Here is a 26655-nt window from a genome sequence, read left to right on the forward strand (position 1 = left end):
CATTTTCAGGCTAATTGTTTTTTTTTTTTATTATTATTTACACACGGCTTATTTCCAATTATTAGTGTGAATCAGTAACAGATCTGAATTTTTCCACTGAGCAGGGAAATAATTTAAAACGTGTCAATATACAGATTTTTAACAGTTGACAGGATTACATTATTTAAATTATATCAACTTTATTTAAATATGGTCTCAATTATAGAAAGGTGACACACTGAAAAATTGATCTAAAAATGGGTAAAAATGTCTTAATTTCAGTTGGTAAATAAAATGATCTGCTGATGGGAAGAGACTTAAAATAAAATAAATAGATATCACGCACTTTAAATAAGAGACTGCAGTTTTTTATTTTAAATGTAAATGGCCTTATTTTAATGGTTAGATCAAAGAAAAATGCTCTTATAAGAAAAATTTACTTGGATTTCAACCTTTTAGTGTAAAAACTGAGCGAAGTGAAACCAGAGAATCGCAGTAATCTGTTAAAATCACATATAACTCAGAAGGAAGACGCTTCTTTCAAAAATCATCTTTCATCTGTTTTTCTGACGCTGAATGTGTTTTACTGTGTGGCTAAGAGAGAGAGAGATGGATTGTGGGTAATAACAGACCTGTGTGCTTCCCTTCCTCATGTAGCCATGATGTAAAGCGGGCTTCAGCCCATTCAGGCGCTCATCACCCTGTAAACCATGACTGTATATATCTGAACTTATCTGAAATAACTATTTTAATGCAATAGCAGAGTGTACAGTAAAAAAAGAATGGGGTCCATGCCCCCCCACCGTGTATGAAGACAGAAATAAAGGCCCACGTTAAAGAGCATGAAGAAGCTTCCTGTGGTCTTTGTCTCCATGACAGCCGACAGCGAGGCGGGATGTGTGAACAGAAAGACTTTATTTCCTTTACAATATCATCTCGGTTACATTCGTATATAAACTTTAAGATTTTTGTTTATTGTTTTCTTTTCTTTTTTTTTTTACAGAATGACAGCATTATTTAATCCGATTGCATTTCGACAAAAGAGTACATGCATCTAAAAAAGAACAGCAATAAAAGGAGAAATGTGTGGATGAACATGTGTGTGGGGGGGCGGGGCGGGGCGTGGCGGGGGGGTAATCTAAAGGACTACATTTTAGTTTTACAGGATTTGTTCTCTGAGGCACCACAGAGGATACAGGCTGAAATGGATCCAGGAGAAACGACCTCTTTCAAGGTGATGGAAAGTGCACTTAGTGGGCGGGGCCAGCTCAGGCCCCGCCTCTGAAATAATACCAGCAACAACATGAAAGCTGTTCAGGTTATTGAAACAGCAGAGCGTAGAACAGGCCCCCCAGACTCTCCATCACATGCCGTCAGCCATGCGGCGCCTGCTAACTGGCTGCCATAGGTCGCCATCTGCTGGACGACGCGGGAAACTGCAACGCTCTGAATTTAGGGACAGCGAATGAAAACATGCCGACTTCAGCAAACAGGAGGACATGTCAGTGAAATGGCTCCTACTGGCCCCGCTGAAGGAGACGCCGTCTGAATCCGAACGGCTTCCAATCAACTTTTACAGCATTTTAGAAAAAGGAGGAAATGTCAGCGGCTGGATGTCAGCGAGGAAGCTCTGGACTCATGATGGGATTAATTAACTAACCAAGAAACACTTACTGGTCCTAATCCTGAAGAAAAAGATCAAACCTACTTCTTATCAGACTAAGGAAACATTCAGACACTACAGATGAAAACAGATAAAATGTAGAAAGTAGAAAAAGGTTTTTAACGATATGTTACATGTAATAAAGGAAAGGATGATCGCAACGTGAGGCTGGAGGTCTGTTGCTATGGAGAGAAACGATGGAGGAGAGAAACGATGTTCCGCTCCAGGTCTTCACACCTCAGGGACAGAGTGATCCATGGCGGAGCGCAGCAGACCGCTGGACATCCTGGGGGGAGAGGAAAGCAGTCAGCCATGGGGGGGGGGGGCCTGCAGAACCAGGGGGAAGGCCCCCCCATCGGTTCCAACAACGCTTTCAGGAAATATGTGGAAATCACTTTTCTTTTAAAAATTTTCAGGTTCTTAAAAAATATGCGATAGAGATGAAACATGAAAACTTCTCTCCATAAACAGCCGATTCATTTAAACTGAGAATCCGGCTTGTTTACAGTTAATAAGTTAGAAGAACAGGTTTCATGTCTAATGCTACGTTCACACCAGAAGCTCTCTGAGCAGCAGAAGCAGCAGCTTTACATCCAACAGCTGCGCTGGATGCGCATCACGGTGCAGAAAAAAGCTCCTGCAGCGTCCAGAGCAGCTGAAGCGGCGCCTCATCAGCTTCTGAGGCGTGACGAGCTTCACAACCAGCAGCTGCTGGAGTTGGAAATTTTTTTAATTTTGACTGTTTGACGCGCCGCATCTTTGGCGTTGCATTTTCTTCAAAATGCAAGAGTAAAATAAACCATGCGCAGAATTAGTTTAACATACACGCCAGTATGTTTATCTACCACCGCATAAAAAAAAAATAAATAAAAAATCACACGTGCGAGAAACTGCCGCTCCGAGAGGATAAACCCGTTCTCCAGGCGCGTCTGCTCCTCCCACCAACGCTCAGGATCGTGCTGGGATCTCACCGCACCATTCTCTATCCAGCGGCCATTCATGAGAATGACAGGTTGGGCGGAGACAAACCTCTGTAATCCTCCTCCTGATTGGGCCTTGCAGACACAGGAAGTAGCGTCAGGAAGCCTTTGACTGACAGCTCGTCAACCATAAGTGAAGATGACAGCTGGAGGCGGGACAGTGGCTTCTCCAGAGTATGTGGAAAAAGTGGCACGCATCGGTCAAAGGCTTCCTGACACTATTTCCTGTGTCTGCAAGGCCCAATCAGGAGGAGGCTTGCAGAGGTTTGGCTCCGCCCAACCGGTCAAAACTCATTTTCCTTTGTGCAAATAGAAAATCAGTCCGAGAGCAGAGAGTCTTTCGAGACGCAGCCGTTCTGGAGCGCAACCACTGGATAGAACATTGTGCGTGTGGCGAGATCCCTTGCACGCGTGGGAGGAGCCGGGGCGCCTGGAGAGCGACTTTCTCCTTTCGGAGCGGCAGTTTCTCACGCATGTGTGATTTTGTTCTGCAGTGGTAGATAAACCATGAACAGAAGTAGTTTAACATACATGCAATGTTTATTTTGCTCGTGGGCGTTTTGAAATAAATGCGATGCAATACATATCGACCAATCAGATAAGCTGATCTGGGAGCTGGCAGGGAGTCAGACGCAGCACTGCTGATGCAGAGCGCTATGATCACTCCTCTGGAACAGTTTATTACCTGAAAAACGCTAACATCTACTTCCAGCCGCCACCAACAGGAGGGGATTTGCTGAGATTGTGTTTGGTCTGAACGTAGCATTAGACGTAAACTTTGAGGTAAAGTTTGAGGAGTAAAGAGATGCTCCGCTGCGTTCTTCTGCCTCCTACCTCTTAATCATGTGTTCATAGATGAACTTGGGCATGATGGTGATGGTCATGGTGGTCGGAGAGGAGTTCAGGATGTCCTTGATCTGCGAGTCCTGTAAAAACACAGACGTGTCAGTTGGTTTGATGACATCCAGGAAGCTTTTTAAAAACATCATTTCAGCATTAAAGACTTTGATCTGCTGAGTTGGTCGCTAAAACGGCTTAGCCCAGATTGGTTAGCATCAACATGCTAACGGCTAGCTTCTTGAAGGATTCATTAGAGCGGCTCAGAGTCAAAAGAACGACATCATCAGTGACATCATCGACCTTCTGGGTTCACTGGGAGGGACTCGGATCTGTTTGTCGTTAAAGCAGCGTTTTAACTGAATGCAAAGCCGTTTGCTTCCAGGTCAGCGTGATGATGTCACGTCATCGCTCTCTGACCGCCGCTGCTTCAAGGTTCTAACAGGGCGGAGCGCCCATTCTGTAGAACCAGAACTTCCTGTTGATGAATACAGAAACGTTTGGATCTGCAGGATTGAGGACTTAAACCGCCTTCATTTTTCTTTTCATCCAGTAGCTGAAGCGGTTTTGTGGCGATGCGGGGTCAAAGGTGAGGGGAAGTATGTCTGGATGCAGGGTTCCTGCAGCATGAGGCAACTTCAAGACTTTCTATACTTTAAATACTTTAAATACAAAGTTAGGACCAGCTTCTCAATAAACACAAGATAATGGACTTGTATCTGTGCTCGTCCTGTTGGATCTTAGTGCTGCATTTGATCCAGTTGATCAGAATATTCTTTTAGAAAGACTTGAATATTTTGTTGGAATTAAAGGAACAGCACTAGACTGGTTTAAATCTTATCTATCTGATCGAATTCAGTTTGTTCATGTTAATGATAGATCTTCAACACGCTCAAAGGTTACCTGTGGAGTACCACAGGGATCAGTGCTAGGACCAATTCTCTTTACTTTATACATGCTCCCAATTGGTAGAATTATTAGACAGCATGGGATTAATTTCCACTGTTATGCTGATGATACCCAGCTATATCTGTCTATAATCCAGATGAAGCTAACCCATTACATAGATTACAGGCATGTCTGAAGACAGAAAAACCTGGATGACTCTTAATTTTCTGCTTCTGAATGCAGACAAAACAGAAGTTATAGTCTTTGGACCAGAGTCTCTGAAAAAGAAGCTGATTAGCCAGTCACTTCATTTGGATGGGATTAAACTGATTTCAGATAATAAAGTAAAAAATCTTGGTGTTATTTTTGATCAGGACCTGTCATTTAAATCCCATATCAAAGAGGTTTCTAGAATTTCCTTCTTTCATCTGAGGAATATTGCAGAAATGAGCAATCTCCTGTCCAGGGGTGATGCTGAGAAACTAGTCCATGCATTTGTTACTTCAAGGCTGGACTATTGTAATTCTTTACTATCAGGAAGTCCACAAACTGTAGTTAAAAGCCTTCAGCTGATCCAAAATGCTGCAGCCAGAGTTCTGATGAAAATGAAAAAGAGAGATCATATCTCGCCTATCCTGGCTTCTCTTCATTGGCTTCCTGTTAAATCAAGAATAGAATTTAAAATCCTCCTTCTCACATATAAAGCCTTAAATGGCCAAGCTCCATCTGATATCAGAGATCTGATTGTTCCTTATGTTCCTAACAGAGCACTTCGCTCTCAATCTGCAGGTTTACTAGTGGTTCCTAGAATTTCTAAAAGTAGAATGGGAGGCAGATCTTTTAGTTCTCAGGCTCCTCTCCTGTGGAACCAACTACCAGTTTTAGTCCGTGAGGCAGACACCCTGTCTACTTTTAAGGCTAGACTTAAAACTTTCCTTTTTGATAAAGCTTATAGTTAGAGTGGCTCAGGTTATCCTGATCTATCTTTATAGTTCTGCTGCTATAGGCTTAGACTGCTGGAGGACATAGGGACCCCTTTTTCATCATTCTGCTTCATTCTATCTCTATTCTCTCACTCTGCAGAATCTGTTAGTTCAATCTCTAACGTTCTGCTCTCTCTGCTTTTTCTCATAGTAGCTTCATCTGATCTGTTCCTGTTTAGCTGTGACTCCAACCTGGAGAGAAATATCAGCTGTGCTGCTGCCATCAACACCTTTGTTTCTAGATGTTGGAGCTTGGCCTGTTTTCCAGTGTAGTCCTGTTTCTCTGACTGTGACTAACTGGATGTGCTCTCTTCATCCTCTGACATGGGAGCTGGCTCGGAGCTCGTCTGCCTGGCTGTGTGTTTCCTGGACGGGGCCGCCTGTGGAGCTGGTTGACAGTTGCCTTTTCTATCTATGCTTCTTTTTCTATGTCTGCTAAATTCATTAAATCATCGTACTTAAATCAATTCTTAGTTTCAGGTATAAATAAAGATCCATTGATTATTCCTTGCTAACCAGACTTTTCCCTGAATTTTCCACTTCCCTACATCGTCCAGATAAAAGGTTAGCAGAGCGTCACTCCCAGGTCTGACCGCAGCATCGTTTTTATTGGTTCCGCTATCGCTGCTTGGTAAATGGAAAAACATTAACGTCAACTATTTTAATATTTGATATAGACAAAAAACAAAACAATTTTAAGACCGGTGAAAGACTGATTTAAGACATTTTAACACTAATTAAAGCTGTAGACTCTTTAAGGATCGGCGGGAACTGCGGAGAAAAGGAGCAGGAACTAAAACCAACTGAACCTCTTTCTGTGTCATAAACTGCATATATGGATTATAACCCATTAGATTATAACCCATTAAAGCCTGGCTGAAGCAGGAGTCTGACCTTGAGCCCGATGACGTTCTGACCGTTGATCTCACAGATGTAATGTTCGGTCAGCAGGCCGTTCCGGGCAGCAGAGCCGTCTTTGACCAGAGAGGTGATCTTCCCAGACTTGTAGATGAAGCCCACGTGTCCTGAGCTGTCTTTGTGCATGGTGATGGTGCGCTGGAAAGGCCTTGGAGAGAAAACACCAAGTTACTGCTTCAGCTTTAATGCTAAAAATGCCTCAAATTAAGCTTTAAAAACGTTTTTAAATAAAGATGCGAGTGAAGAAAGGAAGCAGAGGGTCTGTTATGGAGTCAGAAAGGTGTCATAATGTTAGTGAACTTTTAAATCTTAGTAGAACTAAAAGAATAAAAGTTGAAAAAGAAAAAATAATCCAGTTTTTACCGTATAATCTGAGAAACTAAACAAGCAAACATAAAATAAAAAGAATTGGATCTAAGTTCTTCCCCTCAGCTTGAAAAAACACAATTCAGTTAATTATTTTATTAAAATTTTCTTTTTATTGCAGTTTTCCAACTTTCCAATCAGTTTTTTCACATTTAGATTTATTCTGATTCTCATCCTGCTTTTTACTGGAAGAGCTTCTGCATCACAAACTGAACTTTGACCTGCGCTGGAACACGCGGTTTCTGATGCTCTTTGGAGACATTTCTTTTTTTTTTTTTTTAGAGATGCACGATATAATGGGCCCCCTATCGGTATCGGCCTTAAAACTGAATATCGGACATCGGCCCCCCCACCGATATTTAACCCGATATTTGATCAGCTTCTAAAGTCTAAAAAAAAAAAATACTACTTCTTCTTCTTCCTCAAAAACTTCTTTTTTACAGACTTAAAAACTTCTAAAGACGAGGGAAAAAATATTGATCCATTAAAATATCCCAATATCTTCATATGCTGATATATTGCCATTTAAAAACACCATATCAATCTCTTTTACTAATGAAATATTGCTATATGTCATCGTTATGCTACGAAATCCCCCGAAAATTCACCAAATTTAGCCATATTTTTATATGTTGATTTATTGACGCGGTATCGATCTATTTTACTAACAAAATCTCACAAGAATTTGCAAAATATCACGAGAGTTTGTAACAGAACGATGAAATTTCACCAGATTTTGAAAGTAAAATAGATCGATACCGCGTTTTTAAAAATCTATTTGATATCAGCATATGAAAATATATTTGAGTATATTATTTTTCAAAGTGTCAGAAATGGATAACAAAACTGCTATTTTCAATGACTACTTATTTTTGTCCAGCTTTAACATCGGTATCGATATCGGTTATCGGCTACATGAGTTTTAAAATATCGGGATATCGGATATCAGCCAAAATCCAGATATCCTGCATCCCTAGCTTTTTTCTTTAAAAAAAATTCAGTTTTACTGTTTTAAGGAGATAAGGCTTCAGTGGGGTTGAGATAGAATCCCAGTTTTCATCTGATTAAAATAGTTTAATTTTTACAGCTGAATGTATCAGATTTTCTTGAGGTCCAATTCTGATTTTATAGAAAACTATAATTTTAACTTAAATTAAGTTAAAAATATATAAAATTATGATTGTATATTGACCTAATATTCCAAATAATAGCTTTATTTTATTATTTTTGCAATGCTAAGGGATTTTTATTTTGATTTTTAACAATAACCCAAATGAATATTTTCAGTTGGAAGGCATCATCTCTTCCTGCAGCTCTCTTCATGTGTCTGAATCCGTTGCCCTGTTTTTTAGTCCTAGAGCATTTGTTCTAGATCCGCCTCAGAGGCTCCTCACCTGTCCCTCACCACCATCTCAATGCGGGTCTCTGCTGCAGCTTTCAGAGCCTTGTGGGCCTTGTCGGTGCTCCATCCTGCACAGTTCTGACCGTTGATCTGAAGGACCTGATCCCCGAAGCGCAGTCCAGCCAGAGCGGCGGGAGAGTTGGCCTGAACCAGCTGCAGAAACAGCCCCTATGAAAAAAAACAAAAACAAGAGTCAGAGGAGGAAAGAAAAGTTTCAGGATCCCACAGGTTAAAGCATCGACACCTGAGGACCATCCGCCAACATGGCGGCTTTCACTGGAGGGAACGTCTCACCAATGGAAGGACTAACTGGGACCTTAACCTGATCTTTCTACTGGTTCACTTCAAACGGATCCATAAAGGCGAGCCGCGGTTCCCAGAAGCCCAGAGGAACAGAACCCAGGATCTAAAGAAGGTCCAGAGTCGGGCTTCGAGTGCCGCCATCCTGCAGGTCTTAGAGGTTTCTCAGCTTCTGCAGGAAAACCTCTAAAACCTGCAGGACAGCGGGACTCTGGACCTGCCTAAGATCATCTAACCCTGAGATCAGAGCAGAACCATCAGCTTTCTGGACGCTTCCTGTAAGCTGGAGACTGACGTTAAACCAGGTGAGCAGAAATGGTTTTAGAAAAACTATCTTTTTTCCATCTTAAAAACTTTCTTTGGTTTCATTTCTATATTATAATATTAGAACTGCCTCATAACTACAGGACTGGAGAGGCTCTAACACCCAGAAAACATCTATTCCTGATCAAAGGAACATAGATCTAGTCTAAACAGACGGAAGTTTCTCTCCTGATCTGTAACTTCCTGCAGCATGGGGCTCTGCTACCGATGCTGACTCACGTTGTCGATGGCCCTCAGCCGCAGCCCGACCTTCCCATCCTGGTCCTTACAGAGGATGACCTCCCGAAGCCCCGGACGGATCTCTGCCCTCTGGATGCCCACGTCTGCCCCCGTCACGGGGCGGATCATCGCCCCCACGCCTGAGAGGGAGGGGAGGGCCACCTGCTACAAAGGAAGAGGAAATAGGAAGGAAATGTATAGAAATGTTACATTTCAGGTCAGTTTGGGATGGAGAAGCTCAGGATGAAGCATCAGGCGACGGTGTGGAATCCCAGAGAGCCACACGGCACCACATGGCTGCATGGAGGCGGAGCAGCGGCTCCAACATCTATGAAAGCACCAAAACGCTTACACTGTCCGCCACAGGCACCAGCGCCAGGTTCCTCTGCACCTCATCGCTGTTGAGGGCCAGCCCCATGTAGTCGCCCAGCTCCTCCAGGTTCGGGTACAAACCTGAAAGAATGAGGAAGACCACAGCGTCACAGACGGACGGCTGCTAGGAGGCATGAAGCCAGTTCACCTGAAGGAGCAGGCGGCAGCCCAGTGACCGACAATCAGCCTCGTATTTCCAGAAAAAACGCTGATATGTTGGAGCAGCGCAGCCCAGTGACAGATTACTGGGAAAGATCTAAACTCAGCATGATTCTCCTTCTCTGCCCTAAGAGAAACAGATGCTGCTGGTGGGGATGGTGTTCTGTCAGATGAGCATACCCATTTATCCTTTTAGTTTTGTACGTAAAATAAAGTTTAAACTACCTCAGCAGGCCTGTTTCCCTTTATTCATGCACAAAAAAAAACAAAGACACTATTTAATGACTTTTTGGTTGTTGTTTTTTAAGCGTATGGCGATCTGACCTTAAATAGTTGTCTTTTTGTACATGACGTAAGTGATGCACGCCCGTCGAGGTAGTTTAAAGTATATTTTTCATTCAACGCTAAAGGGATAAATGCAAATCTGACGTCCTGCGCTGCGTATTGATTATAGGTATGCTGATCTGACAGAACACCAGCATCCGTTAGCTTTCTGTGGACCGATTCCACCGCTTTTTAACGCTGTTATTTGGCTTTTAACTCCAGGTTTTTAAATTCTTTAACTGCTTTCTGAATTGCATCAAATAGTTTTATTGTAAATGTTCGTTTTTATCATGTATCCACCATGGACTGTTCTCCCTGCTGCCCTCTGGGAAGAGGCTTCCCAGCATTCAATGCAGGACCAGCAGGTTCTGCAGCAGCTTCTTCCCCACCGCCATCACACTGATGAACTGATTGGTCAAATGGGTTATTGTATTTTATTATAACTATACTTTACCATTATATATATATATATATATATATATATATATATATATATATATATATATATATATAAATAAAATTTAGAACTGTAAATTCACAGTAATATGTTTATATTACTGTTATTATTTTTTTTTACTATTTTTCAAGGCTGCACTTTTAAAAAAGATGAAATTGAGCCGTTCTAAACAAAATTTATTTTTGTTTTACACTTGTGTAAACAAAATGACAAATAAATCTAAGTCTACAGAAATAAAGTGAATAGAATGAAATCTCCTCCATCTTGTTTTCATTATTTAGACGCAGAGATTCAGAGAAGAAGTGGTTAATCTGAAGCACAGCGAGTCGCCACCTTCATTCCTCTGCTTTCTAAAGTCCAATTTGTCTCAGATTTGGTTTGCAGGTTTTTAAAACATGCAGCGAGGCCCCGCCCCCGTCTGGTTAGAGGAAGGCGCCTGCAGCCTGCAGGGCATCATGGGTAAAGATGAAGGAAGTCTGAGGAAATGTTGAAGTGATTTGAAATCAGCTTTCAATAAATAAATGAATTCAATAATCTGGCCGATATTTCCAGCTGATTTCTTCTCCTCCTCTTTCATGGAGCTCGCCAGTCTCTCCCTCACCGCCCTCGTCCTATCCCAGCTCAACTGCCAGAGCCGGTCGCCATGGTGACACAGTGAGCTCTGCTGAGGTGAAAACAAAAGAGGAAAAACCCACAGGATTTTGCATCTAAATAGAGGATTCTGAAGGAGTGGGAGAGCTGAGAATCTCTGGCTGACTGCATTTTCATTCTGCTCTGGACTCTCAGACCTACTTTCTCTCAGAATGAGGCCGCCTCCTTCTAGACTCAGGCAGGAATAAACCAGTAGAGAAGAGAAGAAAGAGGCTGAATGAAAAACGTGACTGGAGGAGCTGCGAGGAGGTGTCGGTCTAGAGGGACTCACCTGATCCTGGCATCCCGGCAGGAACAGGCTGGGGCTGGTAGCTTCCCTCGGTGATGGCCGGCATCGGGGCCGTGCTCTGGGCAAACTGGGCCTGAGCCTAGAAAGCCATCAGACACAGCCGTCAATCCAAGCAACATTTTATCAGTTAGACAGATTTCTATTCAGAAGAAAGAGAAACAAACGTGAAAAAAAAGGATTATGTCCAGACTTTTAGCTAGAAAGACTGCTTTACTATCAATATTAGCGATCGTACCACCTGTTTTGGGGAAGTACGGCTTTGGTACGCCCAATTCCCCCTGGAAACTGGGCTCAAATGGTCAAAGTTTCACAAGCAGCAGCTGCTGGAGTTAGAAAAATTTAACTTTTTCTGCTGGATGCGCCGCATCAACCAATCAGAGCAGCTGATCTGGGAGCTGGCAGGGAGTCAGACGCAGCACTGCTGATGCAGAGCGCTATGATCACTCCTCTGAAACAGTTTATTAACGCCTAAATTAACTTCAAATGTAGAAACCTGCCGGCAGAATATGTTGGCTTTATTACTCTGGTGGCTGTGTAGGTACCAGATCTGCTCGGGGCCCCGCCCCTTCTTATGATGTCATCATATGGCAACTCACCTTAGACAAACTGTATTGCTCCCTTTTCTTAAGGATCAAATCTCTTTTGGAGTCTCAACATATTATTCCCAATATTTGCTATTATTTTACATTTAATTGACGATCTAAAGCAGCAAAAATAGAAAACAATCATTCTAAGTCTTAAAGGAAAGAACTGCCTTATAAGACAGACTGAGCTCTGCTATTAAACAAGATGACAAAAAGTCTCAGTTTATTTTTATTCTTTTTATTAAGATCTGAGGGCAGGAAGGACAAACGGAACATCCTAAAAAATGACTTTCATAGAGATTTTAGACGAATAAAACAGTTATTCTACTTGTAGAAAACAAACGGTTGTTGTTCACAGGAATTCAAAAGTAGTGTAGCTTAATATGGCTAACTGAGCGAGCTAAAAGTGGCTAACCTGTTAGCTACTGAGCACAGCTAGCCACAGCGCTACCCAGCTCTTTATATCACGGTCAAATAGTTACTTTGTTCACCAGAAACAGAGTTTTTCACTTTTGTTATCGATCAGCTAAAACTTCATCGGTCGTTGGACACGCTAACGCTACAGAAGTTCCCGACTCGGCACACTGACTCTGCGTGACGTTATGATCGTTGTCTGGGCAACCACAATGCTTTACATCATGTTGCAACGTTCAGCCAATCATGTAGCGTAACGTCACTGGATGAAGCAGGACCCGAGCAGATCTGGGAGCTACAGCCGTCCAATTTGTACCACATACCTGAAAAACGCTAAAATCTATGGAGGACCAGCGTACAATTAATTACACTCAAAAATACAAGAAAATAATTAATATAGGTAGAAATTAAATTATATATACATATATATATGTCTTTTAATTACCTTCTTTATTCACCTTTGTAATAATTACCTTATTTATTCATTGTCTTTTATCTTCAACTTTATTTATTAATTACCTATTTTTTAAGTATTTATTTATGTGCATGTTATAATATTTTTGTCTGTTTTATTCTTTATATTTATTTACCCAATTTATTTCTTCAAGGTTATTTATTTCTGCCTGTTTTAACATTTCTGTTTGCATTTCTGCCTCATTAAGCAAACGAGGAAGGCTGTGTGTTAGAGGGTCACTGTCTCACTCTATAATTTAATTTCTACATACATTTATTTTTGGGGGCAATTAATTAAATGCTTATTTATTCATAGAGCATTTATTTATTTCTGTATTTTTTTTTTTAAATATGGTAGAACTGGTTAAGACCATAAACATCTACGTCCAGCCGCCACCAACAGAAGGGGAAACCCCCTTAGAGGAGAAAAGCCTAAAGATGTGAAACATTCCTAGCTAAAAGCCTGATTACGTCCAATAATAAATCTATGTAGACGTTTCAAGACAAACTGGCTGCGGATTGCAGGTGGAAGAAGAACCTCATCAGCTGTGGGAGAATTATCCTGCCATAATGCAAGAGCACATAATTTCCATTTGAGAAAAGAATTTCATCTTCTTGCACTCAAAACTTATAACGCTCACACTCAAACCATGCGCTCTCTCTCAAATATTTTCTCTTCTCTCTCAAATCTTTGTTTCTTCTCTCAGATTTAATGCTTCTTGCACAGATATTTTCTCCTCTCGCTTGCCTCCTTCACTTCGCGCACAAACCGCGCTCTGCTCGAGTCTCAGATACGCTCGCAAACCCGTAGGCTCTGCTTGCAGATTTTTTTTGCTCTCTCTCAGATTGGATCGGATTGTCGCCTAGCAACCTTTCCAGCCAATAGAACGACAGCCTCAGACAGGGTGCGCTTGTCTAACTCTACTGAGTGTGCCTGTGATAAACCTTACCGACAATAAAATGGCTTTTTATTTTAAAAGCTATTAAAATAAGAAGCTGAAAAACAACAACAATCAGGAAAATAAAAAAAGGAAATAATAAAGTGCGATTCAAGAATCACCAATGAAAAGTAACTTAATTTCTGCTGGAGGCAGAATTAGCATCTGCCCTGACTAGCAAACTTTTTTTTTGTTTTTCTGACGAGCAACTCTGAGGCGGGAGTTTTCTGTTCACATCATGTCACGTCTAAAAATGGATAGCTTTTAAATTAAAAAGCCATTTTATTGTCAGTAAGGTTTATCACAGACACACTCAGTAGAGTTAGACAAGCGCACCCTGTCTGAGGCTGTCGTTCTATTGGCTGTAAAGGTTGCTAGGCGACGATCCGATCCAATCTGAGAGAGAGCAAAAAAAAATCCGCAAGCAGAGCCTACGGGTTTGCGAGCGTAACTGAGACTCGAGCAGAGCGCGGTTTGTGCGCGAAGCGAAGGAGGCAAGCGAGAGGAGAAAATATCTGTGCAAGAAGCATTAAATCTGAGAGAAGAAACAAAGATTTGAGAGAGAAGAGAAAATATTTGAGAGAGAGCGCATGTTTGGAGTGTGAGCATTATAAGTTGAGTGCAAGAAGATGAAATTCTTTTCTCAGATTAAAATGATGTGCTCTTGCATTATGGCAGGATAATTCTCCCATAATCAGCAGCCCTGACCAGTGATTGGTCGGCTGAAAACTAAAACATTAAAACGCCTTCATAGGATCTGGGATTGGCTTCAATCTAAAAACAAAACTACATCCATCTAAAGCAGGAATTTGGGCTTTAAGTCTGAGTTCAGCAGTTAATTGTGTCGCATAGAGAAAAAACCCAGGGAGCCACATCTGAGGAACCAACGTTGCTTCCTGGGTTCCCCAACATCTCATTATCTGGGATCCACAGGCTCATGCAGCGGTTAATTCAACAATGAGGACAGAGAAATGAGGCAGATCCTGGTCGGCCAACATCTTTTTACATTAAAAACAAGTTAAAAAACAATCCACTGATGGGAAGCGTCTTCAAACTTGGAACCATAGTCCAGTGGATTGTTTTTAAGTTTTTTGGATGAACTATGACCTGGATGAATGAGAATCTTCACCATACATCTTACTGCAGTTCAAATAGATTGACAGCAACAGGCTCCTCCTACCTTGATGACCTTGTCGACCTTCAGGTCTTCCAGGGACGGATACAGAGACATTCTGAGGAGAGAAAACAGGCAGCTGTGAGCACAGCGTGTATCTGAGGGGGAAACTTTCTGGGTCAGGTTACCGTCTCATCACTACTGGCAAACATCAGATGAATAAAATATCTGGATGGATTTCAGCTGCTAACAAACCAACAACCAAACATGTTGGTTCTTTAACACTAATCAGACGTTTCATCCAAAATAAACAACTAAAGCCAAATGGAAACACTGACCGCTTCACATAAATGGGCAGAGAGCTGAAGCAAAGAGACTCAGAGCTCTGAGGGTTAGTAAACTATTAAAACGGTAAATTTCCCTCCCAGAAAAATGACTGAGCTCCACAGTAAAACAAACAGCAGCCTGAAAGCAGGAGGAGGAAACGAGAGTCAATCAGCTGACGGAGGTTGAGCAACGGTGCAGCAGAGCTGGGCGAGGCTCGGATTATGAAGGATAACAAACAGAAGCAGCAGCAGGAGTTACGACTCCCTTAACCACAAAACACGTCTGTTTACTGACAGAAAGGTTAAAGTCCATCCAGCTGACCTCGCGTCATCATCATCGCCGTGATGGAAAAACCTTTTCCTTTATTCAAAGCGTGTTGGAGCCATCACCCAGTACTCCAGTTGAGGGGGGATGGTACCCCCCTTCTTAGAAAAATCTTTACAATTATTCCCCCATACCGTCCCCTGTGACAGTTTATTACTGAGTGTGTAAAATTTCTACTATATATTAACAGTAATGGCAGTAAAATGATCCTTTCAACATTTGGTGGTCTGTGGGCTAACGAGTAGACTGAGCAAAATAAATAAACTTAAAGAAGTGTCCTAGCATGACGATGAAGCTGATCCCAGTGGGAAATGAGTCCCTAACCCTGCAGGGGCAGTGATAGCCATGCTAACTATGCAGGGGCAGTGCTAGCCATGCTAACTGTGTAGGGGCAGTGTTAGCCATGCTAACTATGTAGGGGCAGTGATAGCCATGCTAACTATGTAGGGGCAGTGATAGCCATGCTAACTCTGTAGGGGCAGTGATAGCCATGCTAACCATGTAGGGGCAGTGATAGCCATGCTAACTATGCAGGGTCAGTGCTAGCCATGCTAACCATGTAGGGGCAGTGATAGCCATGCTAACTATGCAGGGGCAGTGATAGCCATGCTAACCATGTAGGGGCAGTGATAGCCATGCTAACTATGCAGGGGCAGTGATAGCCATGCTAACTATGTAGGGTCAGTGCTAGCCATGCTAACCATGTAGGGGCAGTGATAGCCATGCTAACTATGCAGGGGCAGTGATAGCCATGCTAACTATGTAGGGGCAGTGATAGCCATGCTAACTATGTAGGGGCAGTGATAGCCATGCTAACCATGTAGGGGCAGTGCTAGCCATGCTAACTGTGTAGGGGCAGTGATAGCCATGCTAACTATGTAGGGGCAGTGATAGCCATGCTAACTATGCAGGGGCAGTGATAGCCATGCTAACTATGTAGGGTCAGTGCTAGCCATGCTAACCATGTAGGGGCAGTGATAGCCATGCTAACTATGCAGGGGCAGTGATAGCCATGCTAACTATGTAGGGGCAGTGCTAGCCATGCTAACTGTGTAGGGGCAGTGATAGCCATGCTAACCATGTAGGGGCAGTGATAGCCATGCTAACTATGTAGGGGCAGTGCTAGCCATGCTAACTGTGTAGGGGCAGTGATAGCCATGCTAACCATGTAGGGGCAGTGATAGCCATGCTAACTATGCAGGGGCAGTGATAGCCATGCTAACTATGCAGGGTCAGTGCTAGCCATGCTAACCATGTAGGGGCAGTGTTAGCCATGCTAACTATGCAGGGGCATTGATAGCCATGCTAACTATGTAGGGTCAGTGCTAGCCACGTTAACTCTGTAGGGGCAGTGTTAGCCATGCTAACTATGTGGAGGCAGTGATAGCCATGCTAACTATGTAGGGGCAGTGTTAGCCATGTTAACTCTGTAGGAGCAGTGTTAGCCATGCTAGCTATGCAGGGGCAGTGACAGCCAAGCTAACTATGTAGGGGCAGTGATAGCCATGCTAACTCTGTAGGGGCAGTGATAGCCTTGCTAACTATGTAGGGGCAGTGTTAGCCATGCTAACCATGCAGGGGAAGTGATAGCCATGCTTACAATGTAGGGTCAGTGCTAGCCATGTTAACTATGTAGGGGCAGTGCTAGCCATGCTAACTCTGTAGGGGCTGTGATAGCAATGCTAACTATGTAGAGGCAGTGCTAGCCATGCTAACTGTGTAGGGGCAGTGATTGCCATGCTAACCATGTAGGGGCAGTGATAGCCATGCTAACTATGCAGGGGCAGTGCTAGCCATGCTAACTGTGTAGGGGCAGTGTTAGCCATGCTAGCTATGCAGGGGCAGTGACAGCCAAGCTAACTATGTAGGGGCAGTGATAGCCATGCTAACTCTGTAGGGGCAGTGATAGCCATGCTAACTATGTAGGGGCAGTGTTAGCCATGCTAACCATGCAGGGGAAGTGATAGCCATGCTTACTATGTAGGGTCAGTGCTAGCCATGTTAACTATATAGGGGCAGTGCTAGCCATGCTAACTCTGTAGGGGCTGTGATAGCAATGCTAACTATGTAGAGGCAGTGCTAGCCATGCTAACTGTGTAGGGGCAGTGATAGCCATGCTAACTATGCAGGGGCAGTGATAGCCATGCTAACTATGTAGGGGCAGTGATAGCCATGCTAACTATGTAGGGGCAGTGATAGCCATGCTAACCATGTAGGGGCAGTGCTAGCCATGCTAACTGTGTAGGGGCAGTGATAGCCATGCTAACTATGTAGGGGCAGTGATAGCCATGCTAACTATGCAGGGGCAGTGATAGCCATGCTAACTATGTAGGGTCAGTGCTAGCCATGCTAACTATGTAGGGGCAGTGATAGCCATGCTAACTATGTAGGGGCAGTGATAGCCATGCTAACTATGTAGGGGCAGTGCTAGCCATGCTAACTGTGTAGGGGCAGTGATAGCCATGCTAACTATGTAGGGGCAGTGATAGCCATGCTAACTATGTAGGGGCAGTGATAGCCATGCTAACTGTGTAGGGGCAGTGATAGCCATGCTAACTATGTAGGGGCAGTGATAGCCATGCTAACTATGTAGGGGCAGTGATAGCCATGCTAACTATGTAGGGGCAGTGCTAGCCATGCTAACCATGTAGGGGCAGTGATAGCCATGCTAACTATGTAGGGGCAGTGCTAGCCATGCTAACTATGTAGGGTCAGTGCTAGCCATGTTAACTATGTAGGGGCAGTGCTAGCCATGCTAACTCTGTAGGAGCAGTGTTAGCCATGCTAGCTATGTAGGGGCAGTGACAGCCATGCTAACTATGTAGGGGCAGTGATAGCCATGCTAACTATGTAGGGGCAGTGATAGCCATGCTAACTATGTAGGAGCAGTGATAGCCATGCTAACTATGTAGGGGCAGTGATAGCCATGCTAACTATGTAGGGTCAGTGCTAGCCATGTTAACTATGTAGGGGCAGTGCTAGCCATGCTAACTCTGTAGGGGCAGTGATAGCCATGCTAACTATGTAGAGGCAGTGATAGCCATGCTAACTGTGTAGGGGCAGTGATAGCCATGCTAACTATGTAGGGGCAGTGATAGCCATGCTAACTATGTAGGGGCAGTGCTAGCCATGCTAACTGTGTAGGGGCAGTGATAGCCATGCTAACTATGCAGGGGCAGTGATAGCCATGCTAACTATGTAGGGGCAGTGATAGCCATGCTAACTCTGTAGGGGCAGTGATAGCCATGCTAACTATGTAGGGGCAGTGATAGCCATGCTAACCATGTAGGGGCAGTGATAGCCATGCTAACTATGTAGGGGCAGTGCTAGCCATGCTAACTATGTAGGGGCAGTGATAGCCATGCTAACTATGTAGGGGCAGTGATAGCCATGCTAACTATGTAGAGGCAGTGATAGCCATGCTAACTGTGTAGGGGCAGTGATAGCCATGCTAACTATGTAGGGGCAGTGATAGCCATGCTAACTGTGTAGGGGCAGTGTTAGCCATGCTAACTGTGTAGGGGCAGTGATAGCCATGCTAACTATGTAGGGGCAGTGATAGCCATGCTAACTCTGTAGGGCAGTGATAGCCATGCTAACTATGTAGGGGCAGTGTTAGCCATGCTAACCATGTAGGGGCAGTGATAGCCATGCTAACTATGTAGGGGCAGTGATAGCCATGCTAACTATGTAGGGGCAGTGCTAGCCATGCTAACTATGTAGGGGCAGTGATAGCCATGCTAACTATGTAGAGGCAGTGATAGCCATGCTAACTGTGTAGGGGCAGTGATAGCCATGCTAACTGTGTAGGGGCAGTGATAGCCATGCTAACTATGTAGGGGCAGTGATAGCCATGCTAACTGTGTAGGGGCAGTGATAGCCATGCTAACTGTGTAGGGGCAGTGATAGCCATGCTAACTATGTAGGGGCAGTGATAGCCATGCTAACTATGTAGGGGCAGTGATAGCCATGCTAACTATGTAGGGGCAGTGATAGCCATGCTAACTGTGTAGGAGCAGTGATAGCCATGCTAACTATGTAGGGGCAGTGATAGCCATGCTAACTATGTAGAGGCAGTGATAGCCATGCTAACTCTGTAGGGGCAGTGTTAGCCATGCTAACTATGTAGGAGCAGTGATAGCCATGCTAACTATGTAGGGGCAGTGATAGCCATGCTAACTCTGTAGGAGCAGTGATAGCCATGCTAACTATGTAGGGGCAGTGATAGCCATGCTAACTATGTAGGGGCAGTGATAGCCATGCTAACTCTGTAGGGGCAGTGATAGCCATGCTAACTATGTAGGGGCAGTGTTAGCCATGCTAACCATGTAGGGGCAGTGATAGCCATGCTAACTATGTAGGGTCAGTGATAGCCATGCTAACTATGTAGGGGCAGTGCTAGCCATGCTAACTGTGTAGGGGCAGTGATAGCCATGCTAACTATGTAGGGGCAGTGCTAGCCATGCTAACTGTGTAGGGGCAGTGATAGCCATGCTAACTCTGTAGGGGCAGTGATAGCCATGCTAACTATGTAGGGGCAGTGATAGCCATGCTAACTGTGTAGGGGCAGTGATAGCCATGCTAGCTATGCAGGAGCAGTGATAGCCATGCTAACTATGTAGGGGCAGTGATAGCCATGCTAACTCTGTAGGGGCAGTGATAGCCATCCCAGTCAGTTCAAGTCGTAGAGAAGCGGCCGTTCCATTTCTGAATTCTCCTGAGTGGTGCACAACTTTACTCAAGTGACTAAAGTGAATGTGATTGGTCTTTTATCAAGGGGGCGGGATTGTTGTGGCGGAAGGTTCACAAGCACGTTTGTTGAATGAAATTATAGGGATTTCTATATTGATATGGGATCATTAACCCATCCGTTAATTCAGTTTATTTCTATAGCTCCAATTCACATCATGTCATCTCAGGTCACTTTCCAGTTCACCAGATCATCCAGTCAGATTGATTCAAAGCTTTCTATCTAAGGAAAACCAGCTGATTGCATCGACTCATTGACTCTTCAGCAATCCCTCACACTAAGCATGCTTGTAGCGACAGTGGAGAGGAAAAACTCCCTTTGAACAGGAAGAAGGCTGACTGGGGTCAATGATCAAAGGGTCAGTTGTTGACATCACATGATCAGGCCGTTTCTAACATCCCACACTGCAAAAAAGTCATAAAAGTAGGAAGGATGTGTTCTGTCATCATATTGGTCAATATTCAAAGCTGGAAGATCAGTTTCATATCAGATGTTTAAAAGGAATCCTCCAAGTAAAACCTGAACAATAGGCTGATGTCAGAGTTTCTCCTCATTTCTAACGGGAGTCATGGAGGCAAACGGGACGACGTTTGGAGGAGCAGAACCTCCCAGGTACCGCAGATAAACCCACCAATGGCTTCCTTTGGGTTTTCCTTCAGCAGTTTATTCCCATTCTGCAACAGAAACATCCTGAGATCTTCATTAAACTATAGATCTATTATTCAAATATGAAAGAGAGACGTCTGCTTCTTTGTCCATAACTCGTCAGAGTTACGTTTATAGAAAGGCTTTTTCAGAGGTGGAGGAAACGTTGAACAGAGTTAACGGATATTTGAATATAAGATACAGCGTAGGACAGATGAAGACACGAAGGACAAACTCCACAACATTAAAGAAAGAAGCTGCATGCAGGCCGCTCTACAGCAAAAAGATCTATGGTTGCCAAGTCAGGAAACTTTAATTTAATTCAGGTTTAAAACAATCAGATGATTTTTTCCTCCATGTCCACCTTAAAAACAACGAGGACAGGATCCTGAGACTAAATGAGGCCTCTCAGGTAGACCAGCAAGCTGAGTCATGTTGACTTTACCGCAGACATGAGGACATAAACCTCTCTGACACCAACCAGCTAAATATCCGCAGAGGCCCTAAAATCAGACGCCTCGGTCCTCCGGCCGCCACTCCATTCTGCTCTCCACGGACAACAGCCTCACTGTGCAGCAGCACAAAGACGCCTGATTCAATATGTCCAACTGTTTACCCTTCAGAGAGTCTCTGTGTCCTCCTCTCAGACAGACATGCAGACTCCAAATGAACAGAAGCTCTCACAACATTAGAGACGGACGAGCAACCAAAGAAACTCTGCATAAAACAGTTACTGCAGGCGGAAGATCTGCAGGAATCGACCAGATAATAACCTGTCAGCTGCAGAACAACATGTTTAGTTTCTTTCTATCAACCAGAGTTAACCTGTTCACCAGCATAGACCTCTGGTGACGCTCGCCTCCCAGTTTCCCTCCTTCCATTTCTATGCAAGTCCACCAAGACTACAGCAGCAAAATATGAAGTTATGAGAGGAAAACATAGATGGAGGCCATTAAACAGAGGAGCAGCCAGAACCCATCAGTGCCTCCAGCTGCTCTGCATGGAGACCATCAGGTACGCTGACCTGTCTGACCTTTACTACCAAAACAGGAAGTTGCTTTTAGAAACCGTTAGTTATTGTCTCAGTAATGATATGCATGAAAAACCCAAACTTCTAACATTGTTATGGAGGCATAACTTTAAGATCAGAAATGATCCTTTGGGGGTCGGTTCATCAGAGGAGCCTAAAACTTTAAGAGAAAAGTCGCTCATATCCAGAATAAAAACTTCTGAAAGTTCTTTAAATCTGAAATGATTCCATCCTGTTCAATAAATGATCAGTGTTTTTAATTCAGAGTAATTTCCATGTGAATGTGCTTTACTGGAGGCATCCATGTTTGTCAAAGAACACTACTGCCACCTACTGGTATGTGACGTCACGGTGCGGTATCGGCTGTTGATCAAGTCCCAGTGCTGTATCTGGTGTTTGTCACAACGCGCTATTATCCAAGTCATCTTGAAAACATTCTTCTTCCAAATGTCGGCTACATATTACGGGTTTTTTTCTCTGGCCAGAAGTTCGATGGCAAATCCTCCCTCTTCAAGTTGGCGATCCAACGACCAACCCGTCCGTGGAGGATCAGGAATCAGAAAGGTGGAATAACTCTTTTTTTCACTTTTACCCGATGTATTCCAGCATCCAGCTGCCATGCACGTGGGCATTGTCAGTTTCACTATAGCTCTGGTGAATTTCAATGGTGAAGTCTTCTGGAAATCTTCAATAATTGTTGTTGATTGCAGATGTGTCTAGTAGTTCCCATTGATTTAGCTTGGAAAGCGGGGAGAATGGCGCTAGGCTTACCGCACCGTGACGTCACTGCTGGAAGATGGCAGGAGGGAGGGGCTACTAGATTTGGGCAAAAATGGCCGCTCACAACGAAAATTAATATTGTTTATCTTTTTACTGATTAAGATTAAATTCATTAAATCACAGGGAATGTATTAGTTTTAGGTATAAATAATGATCCATTGATCATTTCTTGCTGACTTTTCCTTTAATAAAACTTTGTTTACAAGCAATGATTGCAACAGCGAGCAGAAGCTGAGGCACAGGAAGGGATCAAAATGAAGAAGCGAGCTGCAGGAACGTACAGCTGAAAGTCAAACCAGAGAGTTTTGGTCTAAAGCTGAGGAAGAAAAATCAGCTTTTAGGTGACGCAGCAGGTCGGCCATTAACAGAATTAAATTGATTTGTTTCAATAGAAAATATTACTAGGAATGTTTGCATTATAAATACCAGACAGTATAGAGAATCAAATGGAGGATCTATATCAAGACTTTCTTCCTTTGCGGATTAACTCAACCTAAAACATTGGTTTATATTTGAATGCAGGGTAGCATCTATGCTGAATCTCTAAAGAGAACCTATCTAGAAATATGTTCCAGATAACAAACATTTCTAATTAGTATTGAGAGCGAAGTGCTCTGTTAGGGACATTGTTCCTAACAGAGCACTTCGCTCTCAATCTGCAGGTTTACTAGTGGTTCCTAGAATTTCTAAAAGTAGAATGGGAGGCAGATCTTTTAGTTCTCAGGCTCCTCTCCTGTGGAACCAACTACCAGTTTTAGTCCGTGAGGCAGACACCCTGTCTACTTTTAAGGCTAGGCTTAAAACTTTCCTTTTTGATAAAGCTTCTAGTTAGAGTGGCTCAGGTTATCCTGATCTATCTCTATAGTTCTGCTGCTATAGGCTTAGACTGCTGGAGGACATAGGGACCCCTTTTTCATCATTCTGCTTCATTCTATCTCTATTCTCCCACTCTGCAGAATCTGTTAGTTCAATCTCTAACGTTCTGCTCTCTCTGCTTTTTCTCATAGTAGCTTCATCTGGTCTGTTCCTGTTTGGCTGTGACTCCATCCTGGAGAGAAATATCAGCTGTGCTGAAGCCATCAACACCTTTGTTTCTAGATGTTGGAGCTTGGCCTGTTTTCCAGTGTAGTCCTGTTTCTCTGACTGTGACTAACTGGATGTGCTCTCTTCATCCTCTGACATGGGAGCTGGCTCGGAGCTCGTCTGCCTGGCTGTGTGTTTCCTGGACGGGGCCGCCTGTGGAGCTGGTTGACAGTTGCCTTTTGTATCTATGCTTCTTTTTCTATGTCTGCTTCTGTCTCCTTGAACCCCAGTGGGCCTCAGCAGATGGCCGCTCACACTGAGCCTGGTTCTGCTGGAGGTTTCTTCCTGTTCAAAGGGAGTTTTTCCTCTCCACTGTCGCTACAAGCATGCTTAGCGTGAGGGATTGCTGAAGAGTCAATGAGTCGATGCAATCAGCTGGTTTTCCTTAGATAGAAAACTTTGAATCAATCTGACTGGATGATCTGGTGAACTGGAAAGTGACCTGAGATGACATGATGTGAATTGGAGCTATAGAAATAAACTGAATAGAATATGATTAAATAGATTATCCTAGAATATAGAGGTGGGTTTGCCGATATGTTTTCTTATTAATAAATATAATTCTTCCTAACATGAATGGCCCCTTGTGACGTCATCCGTCTAAACCCTAAACTCCAGCCATGGTCTCTGATCTTCATCAGTGAAAACATTGGGAGCCAGTGAGGAAAGCAGCGGACCTGGAACCGGACCGCGGGGCCCGGAAGGAGCGGCGGTTCGCTCCGGTTCTGGGAAAATCGACCCAAACCCGGAAAACTGGGAAACGAGTAAACAAAGCGCAGACAGAAACAGGAATGATCCACTTCGCGTTTACATTTCAAAACTTCATCCGAATCCAAACCGCTTGAAGCCTCGGAGTTCCGGCCCGGTTCTGGAAAGGTTCGGTTTGACCCGGAGCGGGAGGCAGACCGCAGCGGACCGCCTTTGTTAGCCGAACCGACATTAGCCGAAATACCCCCCCCACCCACCCACCGCGGCCCGGACCGGACCGGACCACACCACCATCCTCATCCTCACCTGGACCGTAAATGATGATGATGAAGATGATGATGATACCGTCGGACTCCAAGCAGGCCTCGCGCTCTTCCTTTCCTCAGCTGCTTCTTCTTCGGTCTCTGAAACCTGAGGGGTACTTCTGGAAAGTGACGTCACTGCTGGCTTCCTGCTCGGCGTTGGCGCAGTAAGCCACGCCCCCCATGGGTCACATGAGCTGTGACTCACCACTGTTTACCTGACCAGAGGTATGGCAGGCCGAGTTGACATTTATTAGCTTGAATATGTAATCCAGATGTCTCTATTTCTTCCAATCTAAAATAAACATTTCTAATATATGAAATGTAGTTTCTTACTAGTACAAATGACGTCACGTTTCCCATTCATGTGGATTGGGTTTTTACTTGCAGATATCTAAAATAACTTTCTTCCTATCTAAAAATGAATTCTAATGATGATGAATTTGAATTTCAGATCTGAATAATAGAGTTACTGCTCGTCATAGTTACAATTCCAGATATTAGTATTTGTAGGGGGGATGACAGTGATCAAAAACAGTAACTCGCCCTCCAAAGGGTTAAGCTGTTTCACAGAAACTCCAGCCTTTAGGTTGGAGTTGGCAAACTGGTGTCAAACTGGGACCAGTCCTGGGGAGAACCTTAAGACTGGCATCATGACATCAGTAGACGACTACAGACTGTTTCCCATTCCAGAATGACATCATCACAGCTGGTTTGTTTAGTGAACAACTGAACGGTTCCTTTAACACTGAGAAAGTTCTTTGGAGGTCAAAATAAAATATATTCATATAAAACAAAGAAAGTAGGAAGAGGAAATCCTAATAAGCAGAACAATCAGCTGCAGAGCATGCAGCACTGCTGCCCTGCAGCAGGAAGGTCTCCGGTTTGATTCCCAGCCGAGGGTCATGGTGTAAATGTGTGGGTTCCACTGATCTCTATTCCCTGGATTGCTGATTGCTCTTTGGCAGTACGGGTTGAAGTGAAGCCACCGGCCGCCATATTGGTACTCCCTAGTTAGACCGGTCTCGATGTAAACAATCTGTGCTCTACAGCATCGAACAACCATGATGTTCTCATTTTCAGGGAGACTTTGAAAATAAAGATAAATTCATAACTTTGACACAGACTGGCTGTTTCAGAGCATCAGTAGATTAACTTTAACTTAGAATAAATAAATCGGCCAATCACATTGCAGAGTCATTATGACGTCCATCAATCAGGTAATATAACATGTTATACAATCCATCACAATAACATTAATGTTGAGCAGAATAATACAGATGAGCCAAAAGTGATAAACTGATGATGTTCATGTAATAAACATGGATTGATTACATTGTTAAGGTAATTATATCCTAGATGTCTGATAATAAATTATATATATATATATATATATATATATATATATATATATATATATATATATATATATATATATATATATATATATATATATATATATATATATATATATATATATATATATATATATATATATATATATATATATATATATATATATATATATATATATATATATATATATAATGGGCCCTAACCCTGGAGGCCACGTCTATTATAAGCACAAAAAGTCAAGACTGAAATTTTAAAAGTGATTCTAGTTTTGTCAAGAAGCCAGTAGTGAGGATGAAACCGGCTTCCTGTTGGACCAACTGCAGATAAAACAAGTAAAAACAGAACTACAATCATTCAAACCAGAGGAAATACAGAACAATCTTCTCTTCAGATCATCCAGGTCGTAGTCATTCCAAAAAAGTTAAGGAACAATCCATTGAACTGTGGATTGTTCCTTAACTTTTTTGAACTAGAAATTTGATTCTTAGATAAAAGCAAATGTCTGGAATCCAGAGACGTTGATTGGTCCTCAGCAGGCTGCAGTTTGTGACGGACAGAAGAGAAACTTCCTGTTCAGGAAGGTTAAACTAGAGCTTAATTATAGGCTGTGGTAGAAACAAGAATGATTAATGATCCAACAGACGGCAAATAAAAACATTGACCCACAGCGTCATCTTTATGATTCACCTTTATTTGGAAATTGACAAGAACACGACTGTAATGATGATTGGATCCC

The 26655-nt window shown here is 43.2% G+C and overlaps 1 protein-coding gene across 2 annotated transcripts; it reads right to left on the reverse strand.

The window, feature by feature from the left end:
• Positions 1–900: 900 nt before the first annotated feature.
• Positions 901–24725, reverse strand: sdcbp2 (syndecan binding protein (syntenin) 2). 2 transcript variants are annotated; one of them, XM_038273525.1, is made up of 9 exons: positions 24568–24725; positions 14681–14732; positions 11094–11190; positions 9212–9312; positions 8860–9021; positions 8009–8184; positions 6225–6396; positions 3457–3548; positions 901–1928 (listed from the first exon to the last, which is right to left on the reverse strand). In XM_038273525.1, exons 2-9 carry the CDS (start codon positions 14729–14731, stop codon positions 1874–1876), a joined length of 906 nt encoding a protein of 301 aa, XP_038129453.1. In that variant the 5' UTR covers position 14732; positions 24568–24725; the 3' UTR covers positions 901–1873. The 2 variants fall into 2 exon arrangements, with proteins under 2 accessions (XP_038129453.1, XP_038129452.1); XM_038273524.1 differs by having other exon boundaries at positions 8860–9024.
• Positions 24726–26655: the final 1930 nt, after the last annotated feature.

This window comes from Cyprinodon tularosa, unplaced genomic scaffold, assembly GCF_016077235.1.
Source record: "Cyprinodon tularosa strain WSP-4 unplaced genomic scaffold, ASM1607723v1 ctg875, whole genome shotgun sequence".
NCBI classification, from domain to species: Eukaryota; Metazoa; Chordata; class Actinopteri; order Cyprinodontiformes; family Cyprinodontidae; genus Cyprinodon; species Cyprinodon tularosa.